The sequence below is a fragment of the Aquarana catesbeiana genome, linkage group LG13 (assembly GCF_042186555.1).
Source record: "Aquarana catesbeiana isolate 2022-GZ linkage group LG13, ASM4218655v1, whole genome shotgun sequence".
Taxonomy (NCBI): domain Eukaryota; kingdom Metazoa; phylum Chordata; class Amphibia; order Anura; family Ranidae; genus Aquarana; species Aquarana catesbeiana.
In genome coordinates, this window is record NC_133336.1 from 231601805 (window position 1) to 231610701 (window position 8897).

At 44.2% G+C, this 8897-nt stretch overlaps 1 protein-coding gene across 3 annotated transcripts in view; it reads right to left on the bottom strand.

Moving 5' to 3' along the window:
- LOC141116935 (Fc receptor-like protein 5) overlaps window positions 1-6587 on the bottom strand; it is an 82587-nt gene extending 76000 nt beyond the window's left edge. For 2 of the 3 annotated variants that reach the window (XM_073609444.1, XM_073609442.1), the window contains exon 1: window positions 6484-6587. In XM_073609444.1, the coding sequence (XP_073465545.1) occupies window positions 6484-6523 (40 nt within the window). In that variant the 5' untranslated portion in view covers window positions 6524-6587. The remainder of the gene's footprint in view (window positions 1-6483) is intronic. The other variant, XM_073609443.1, reaches the window with a different exon arrangement.
- Window positions 6588-8897: the final 2310 nt, after the last annotated feature.

Below are 8897 nucleotides of genomic sequence, written 5' to 3' on the forward strand. Positions count from 1 at the left end.
GGTCCCCAAACACTTTTTATGACAATAACTTGCATATTAGCCTTTAAAATTAGCACTTTTGATTTCTCCCATAGACTTTTAAAGAGTGTTCCGCGGCATTCGAATTTGCCGCGAACACCCCAAATTGTTCGCTGTTCGGTGAACTTGCGAACAGCCAATGTTCGAGTCGAACATGAGTTCGACTCGAACTCGAAGCTCATCCCTAGTAAAGACAGTTGTACCAACCTGCGCAGGAAGGACATGACTGCTAGGGACTTGGACCTGCCTCTGTTGATGATGTCTGCCGTGGCCTGGTTGTCGGTGGTGAAGACTACGGTTTGTCCTGTCCAGTGGTGGCCCCAGAGTTGTGCGGCTGCCACTATGGGATAAAGCTCAAAGAGGGCAGATGTTTGGGAAAAGCCGGGTATCAATAGTATCTGTTGAGGCCAGGGTCCTGAAAACCAATGATGGCCAAAAATTGCCGCGAAACCTGTGGAGGCTGCAGCGTCCATCACCACCTGGGGTGAATGGACCGAAACCATAGGTATAAATAAAGATATGCCATTCCAGGCGGACAAGAATTCCTCCCACATGGATAGGTCCGCTATAGCTGCGGAGTCTAAATTCAAAATCTGATCAGGGTCTTGAGTTTCTGACAGAAATCTGAGCAGGCGTGATACAAATGTGCGGCCTTGTGGGATAATTCGCATTGCGAAGTTGAGCATACCCAGGAGAGACTGCAACTGTTTTTTGGTACAGCCCTTCGTGTGTGTAAACTCGTGAAGGACTGCCCTAATGCGTGTTAGTTTGTCGGGGGGGAGACTGGCTTGCATTGCGCAGGTATCCAAGCTGACCCCGAGAAAGGTGATGATGTTTGCTGGGCCATCAACTTTGTGCTCGGCGATAGGAACATTGAGGTTTCCAAAAATTACTCTAAGTTTGTCGAGATCTCCTGGGGGCTTGCTGGGCGGTTCTATCAGTAGGAAGTCATCCAGATAATGGATGACTTCATGGCATTGACCCTTGTGTAATAGTATCCAAACGAGGGACTGGGCGAACGTGTCGAAGAGCCACGGGCTACTCTTCGAACCGAAGGTGAGTTTTGTAGCAAAATAATATGCTTCCTTCCATTTGATGCCATGCCAGCACCAAAGGGATGGGTGGATGGGCAGGAGCTTGAAAGCATCCGAGATGTCGGCTTTGGAGAGCCAGGCACCTGTGCCTGCTTCGATGATCGCTTGTATTGCCATGTCCACGGAGGAATATTTTAGGGAAAACTCTTCGGAGGGGATCAGGGAATTGAGACTGGGTATGTGGGAAGAATGAGGTGCAGACAGGTCGTACACCAAACGCAATTTATTTGAGAACTTGCCCTTGACAAGCCCAATAGGGCTGACTCTCCATGTGCTGAAAGGGGGGCAAGTGAAAGGGCCTATCACGTAGTCTCGATCTACCTCTGCCTGTAAGAGCTGATCTATGGCTTGTTCGTCAATGGCTGCCGAACGAAGATTGGCACATTCGTGAGTACTGTGGGGTAGTGAAATGAGGCCGGTGTGAAAGCCTGCTGTGAAGCCTTGGATAAGGTAGGTGGCCAGGGAAGGGGTGGGATGTGAAGTGAGATACAGTCCTAACCATAAGAGGTTGATCCGGCTTAGTCATGCCCTCTTGTGTTGCTTGACTTCACACAAATTCCTAGGGTGTGCTCTTTGACATAAGGTGCAGATGTGAAGTAGACGGCACTGGCTGAAGTTGCAGGACCCATAGTTAAAGTTGTTACAGATGGCTGCCCCTCCCACGGTTCAGACTGGGCGTCCGAGTTTGTCCACCTGAGGCGTTGGTTCAGGGATCGACTGACCCTGTACTGTACCTGAAGTAGAGGGAAACTCGAAGGGCCGTCTGATCGCCGTATTGGTGCACCAGGTGGCAGTGTGGGTGGAAGACTGGCAAATCGCACACAGAGGTGAGCGTAAGCCGGCAAAGTGGCGGCAGAAGAGCTCTGTGTCCATGAGACTCCAATCTGTCGTAGTCTGGAATTGTACGAGTCTGGCGGCGGCCTTGGCTGAAAAGGAACGATGATAATCGTAAAAGGCGAAACCTCCATACTTGTGGCCCAAGTCTACCACAGTATGGAGATACAAGTCCAGCTCTTCACGCCTGCTAGGGGTGGCTGAGCACAGGACATCTCTGAGCATGCCAAAGGCCAGGGTAAATTCTGGGACTGATAGCTTGCGGTTCAATCTGGGGTCTTTGGCTTTAAGGACCACCGATATGTCGCCCCAGGAGTAGGTTTTATTTTCTGCCAAATCATGCACGGAAATAAGGAGAGAGGCCAGGTTGACGTCCTTGCCGTCCAAAATGTCCTTCCTGATACTGGTTGGGACCAGATGGGAGGGGTAGACAATGGGGCTCGAGCCTGAGGTACCTGCAGGAAGAGGTGTCAAGGTTTGAGTTGCAGTTGGATCGGGGACAGCCGTGGCCGGTCGGGCCTCCAGAAGTGCAACCCTGGTTTGGACGTCTGCAACTGAGGTGGATAGAGATGACACCATCGTGTGTAATTGCGAGATGGCCGATGATATCGACTGGAGGGATGCCTGTTGGGTACTGGGTCCTGCTGCTGGTGGGGGAAAGAGGAGTTTGAAGAGCTCGCCTTTCCTCGCTGTGGCGGGGAAGGGGACACCTCTGCGTCTGAGCTCTGCCGTCAGTTTGGGGATAGTCCATCCCCTGAGGGATTGCACGCTGCCGCTTTCTGAGACCGGAGAAGGTGACAGAGGGGCCGTGAAGTCTTCGCTGCCGGCCTGGGACATTGTTGCTCTGGTGAGGATCTCTTGAGCTTTATTTCCTGGTTGACTGTAACCTATTGGGGGTGACATGAATTTCAAGTTTTTCCTTTGATCCGCTGAGACATACTTACCCGACTTATTCTCCCATTCCCCTTTTTTTTTTTTTTTTTTTTTTTTACCTGGGGGGATATCGTCCAACCTGGTGCAGGGTGGACCTACTGAACTTTGACTGACCTGAGGAAAATGAAAAGGTGACAATTCGTGAAGGGATTGCTAACTAACTTGAAGCAATGATTTGTATGGTGCTTGCAATCTTGTGACAATGAAATGATTCGAAATGTTTGCCTTGATTATGAATGCACTTCCATGACAGAGTTCCGGCCTGGTCGTCATGATTTATTCGACCGTGAACCGGGCTCTGGAGCATGTATTGAAATGAGGCAACTGAAAACATTGGTGCACCGAGGACGAATCGGTGCCTGTTTGATGCATCTGGATTCGAATCGGAGCGCAGTATGAAATGAAATGAGAGAAATGATTATTTTGACCGAGGCTCGAATTGGTTGTGCCGTGTTTGCGACTGGCAACCAACCGAGCTCTGGTATAGGTATGAAATGCGATCGGAACCAGCGAAGCATTTCGTGATGAATCGGTGCATGTCAGATGCGACTGGTTTCGGAACGGTGATGCGTTGTGGGAGTGAAATGGTAGTAATTGCATGACAGAGATATGGATCAATCCCCCGATGTCTGCGACTAGCTATGATCCGGACTCTGGAGCATGTATCAGAAATGAGGCCGAGCCCTGGGGCACGCCGTAATGAATCGGTGCATCGAAGATGCGACTGGATTCGAAACGGAGCGCGGTAAGTGAGGATGTAACATATCGTTTACCATGACGGAGGCTCGAATCGGTCGTGCTGTTGTAACGACTGACTGCGAATCGGACTCCGGAGCATGTACTGAAATGTGGCCCATCCTGGGGCACGCCGAGACGAATCGGTGCATTTCCATGCGACTGAATTCATGTCGGAACGTGATACGTGGAATGAAATGATAACCATGACAGAGGTACGAATGACTGATAATAACGTAACTCTGGAGCATGTATAGAAATGAGGCCAATCCTGGGGCACGCCGAGACGAATCGGTGCATTTCCATGCGACTGAATTCATGTCGGAACGTGATACGTGGAAATGAAATGATAACCATGACAGAGGTACGTATGACTGATAAAACGTAACTCTGGAGCATGTATAGAAATGAGGCCAATCCTGGGGCACGCCGAGACGAATCGGTGCATTTCCATGCGACTGAATTCATGTCGGAACGTGATACGTGGAAATGAAATGATAACCATGACAGAGGTACAAATGACTGATAAAACGTAACTCTGGAGCATGTATAGAAATGAGGCCATAATAACTGGGGCACACCGGAACGAATCGGCGCACCTTTTGGTGCGACTGGATTCGAATCGGAGCGCGGTAAGTGACTGAAATGAGAAATGATTTGAAATGTCAGAAATGAGTCTAGAAATGTTTCAGAAATGAGAAATGGTTGGTATCGAACTGACTTGATTCGATAAATTGCAAATTGCGACTCGCTATGGCTGTCTACCGACGCATATGTATATTTTTTTTTTTTTTTTTTTCATTTTTTAAATGCCGACATGCTAGAAATGAAGCGACGTCTGCGTCGCGGTGCTGTCGAAATGGTAACATATCGAAAGTACGAGCGATACACATTGCAGTTGTAAAATGCGAGTGAAAACGAAAATTTGAAATCACGGTTTAGTGACATGATATGAAAACGAAAAGTCCGACGGGACCTTACCTGCGACAGCCAAGCCAGACGTGTGGTACAACTACGAACGAAAACGCGGACTTCGAAAGTTTTGAGTACGGAATATCGAATACGGGAACTTGCGAGGCAAGAACTTGCGGACGCTGGTATATCGAATAGTCGGCCTGGTGACGTATATCGCGCACAGGAAACCGACAAGCACCACAGGTGAGCGGGCTGCTTAAGTACCCCCCCGGGCTCCTCCCATAAATTCAGGCCACCATACTGGCCTTCCTACATATATATATATATATATATATATATATATACACACACACACATACAGTATATAGGAAATATCATATGAGAGTACCCATGGCACATTTAGAAATTAAGTGGTAAAGGCTTCTTTATGCATCATTTATCTTTGATTCTGACTCAAGATATCCTCTTCGTAAGGCTTCTGAGGAAGAAGATTGCAATCTATCCACAAAACATGTCAACCTACCACCACCCACTTGCGGGCACTGTAAAAATGTCCTATTAAATATGTATAGAGTCTAGCAGTGACTGGAAAATTATAGTTTACCTCAATAGGATATCTGGGAGATTAAAGTAGAACTATAGGCAAACTTGATTTTTTAAATTTTGGATAGAGGAATGGAGGGTTATAACCCCTGTTAGATTCTTTTTTTTCGCCATCTGTGTTTCATTGCGGACATTTCCCTTCACTTCCTGTCCCATAGCCAAAACAGGAAGTGGGAGGAAATCCCTGCAAATTAAGGGAACTCTTTGGCCCCCCCCCCAGGTCAGAACTAGTATCCTCATTGGAAGATTTCTTTTATGTTCACTTGCAATGATACTGGCATACAGGACAAATAGAGAGGGTGAATCTCGTTAATGGGGGGGCACAGACAACAACGAAAACCTAATACATTTTCTAATCCATCTCCACTCCATCCAAAACAAAAAAAGTTTTGCCTTTAGTTATACTTTAAGGCAGTGTTACCCAAACTTTTTTTCAGTCAAAGCACCCTTTAAAATTATGGACAGTCTCGAGGCACCCCATTCTAAAATGTAAAAAAACAGGGCTTTTTTTCTCAGGAAATAGGTACAGAAACTCAATCATGCCACCCCCTCACACACACCCTCCAAACCGCATCAAATAGTGGGTGTGGTCACATTTCACTAATAGTGGGGGGGGTCTAGACAGGGCCATTAAATACCAGAGCGCAGAGTTCGGAGGGGTTACACACAGACTGCAGAGTTTGGGGTATGCTACGTAAATAGTGCAGAGTTCAGGGGTGCGCTGCATACAGAGTGCAGGTTTCAGCCTTATTCCACAGCTGCTTACCTCTGCATCCCCCATCTCACTTTCACCCCTCTTCACCTCTCTCCACCATCACCACTTGACCTCACATGGGAAGTATCAGTGTGGATTAAGAGAATATAAAGTACAATATATACGGGGACTCAATGGAAAAAAACAATGTGGCAATAAAAAGTGCATGTAGGGTGGCAAATAAGGATTATCACTGTGGGTACAATGATTGTCTGTAGGTTAATGTGACATTTGAGTTCATGATAATTTTAGCAAATACTGTAGACATCATCACCGAGACATTGACACAGCCAGAATCTTTGACACCAATTCCTTTTAGTAAATGTGGCTGCCCTTTAAATAGAACATCAAACAGATAGCCCTAAAATGCATCTCCAGCACAAATAAATCAACAAATAAAACAATTTAAAAAACACAATTCAAAATAAATTTCAATAAATAAAAATATCTTTTTTATGTAAAATAAATAATAAAACTTTTTTTTTAACTCAAATATCTCACAGAACAACTTAAAAATGCATAATATCCCAAAATGCTAGATGACAAATATCTAAAGCAAATAAACACATAAATAGACACAAACAAAATTGTACTTACAAGCTAAAATCACCAGAAATAAGGGAGGCATGTCTGACATAACAAGCCCAATACAGAATGAATTAGTTTCTGCTTCAGAAAGCAAAGATAAAATTGAGTTTTGGTTTCCTGTTTTGCAGGAAAATAATGTTCCTGAATTTTTGAACTGTTTTTTCAATCAGTTGCAGAAAACTCACATGATTGTATGTAGTTACACAATGCTAATTATTACTATTATGTATGTTGTAATAATAACTGCTTAGTCAGATGGTCTGATAGGAGACTGGATGTATGAATTGTTTACATAAAAAAGAAAAAAAATAGAAAACTGCTGTAGGTGTGAAAAATGAAAATCATTAAAAAAATTATTATAAATAATACAAATATATATATACATTTGAAAATCTGTGCAAAATTTAAATCAGTGCAATTCGATACACAGCATCACTCACAAATATCTCAATACTTTGATAACCAACTAATATATACCAGCAATGTGTTGCACTGTTGAATCTATATAAACCATATACCACAAAATATATGTTAAAAAATACAAATTCTACCAAAAAAATAACTATATACCAAATACACTATATAACCAAAAAGTATTGGGACGCCTGCCTTTACACATACATGAACTTTAACTTGGCATTCCCGTCTTAGTTCGTAGGGTTCAATATTGAGTTGGCCCACCCTTTGCAGCTATAACAGCTTCAACTCTTCTGGGAAGGCTGTCCACAAGGTTTAGGAGTGTGTCTATGGGAATGCTTGACCATTCTTGCAGAAGCACATTTGTGAGGTCAGGCACTGATGTTGAATGAGAAGGCCTGGCTCCACTCGAATTCATCCCAAAGGTGTTCTATCAGGTTGAGGTCAGGACTCTGTGCAGGCCAGTCAAGTTCCTTCACTCTAAAAAATTTGGTCTTTTTTAATTTTTTTAACCAAAAATAAAAAACCCAGACTTGATCAAATACCACCAAAAGAAAGCTCTATTTGTGGGAAAAAAATGATAAAAATTTCATTTGGGTACAGTGTTGTATGACCGCGCAATTGTCATTCAAAGTGTGACAGCGCTGAAAGCTGAAAATTGGTCTGGGCAGGAGGGGGGTTTAGGTGCCCGGTAAGCAAGTGGTTAACTGCCAATTGCACCGTATTGCAACGCTAAACCCAAATGAGATTTATATTATTATTTTTTTTCACACAAATAGAGCTTTCTTATGGTGGTATCTGATCACCAATGGGGTTTTTTTATTTTTTATTATAAAAATACAGAAAATGTTGAAATAAGAAAATATGTGAACTTTGCGAATAAACAGAAATTTTGAATTTTATCTTGGTTACTGGTCTATGTTCCCGGCTGGCTGAACATCCTGAACTAGTCTACAGTAGAGAGCGCTCCATTGTCTGAGTTTGTTTATATCTCATCTGAGTATGTGAGCTGCCGTTCAGTGGGATTCCAAACTATACCTGTTGAACTATCACCTGTCAGGGAAATAAGCACGTTCCCAGGCGCGGTGGTGCAGGGATTGCGAACCGGTGTATGCAGAGGCACGCGGGCGCCTAGATCGACGCACAAGGACGCGCGGTGCCATAAACAGGCGAATGCGCACGCGCAACGGCACACGCACAGCGTGACAGTGGCGCCACTGGCCTATTTAAACCTGCTGATCTTGACTTGGCTCACGGACTCTGCTATTACCTGTCTCCTGTGCATGACTGTCCTTCTGTGTATGACCCCTGGTCTGGCTCCCGACTCTGCAATCTGGTCTGCTCCATTGACCCGCACTTCCAGGGCCATTCAAGCACGCCTACCTTAGAGTGTATCCCGCCTGTTCCTGAAAATTCCTTGCAACCAGCCTTCAGCAAATAGGCAACTCGTGCTTCTGTGGGCACCACACTCCCTGTACCACTTCCAGGGGTGAACTGCACTCAGCCGCAAAGAGACCACTCCCACCATCTCGGCCTCATACCAGCACCCCAGTTCGCTGCACTTTTGGGGTATAGAACAGGTGGACAGACACTGGAGGGGGGGGGTCATTATATCAGACAACTCAGCAAAAGGGAATCCTTCTGGATTTATGAAAGTAAGGTACTTTGGCTGAGGGGTTTAAACGTGGACTTCAATTTAAACTGTTTTATTAGTAATTTATGAGTTTAGTTATTGATGACTATAAATATATATATATATATATATATATATATATATATATATATATATATATATATATAGTCATCAATAACTAAACTCATATATATATATATATATATATTTATATTTTTAATTTATTTTATAATATTATTTGTATTGGTTTTTTGATGTATTGTAGTGTAATTTTATCATATTAAATGTGGTCAAGGTGCTTACAGGATGGTGTTGCCAGCGGTAGGTTTAGTAACTTACACAAAAGTTTTTCCTATAAAAAACCTGACTTGGG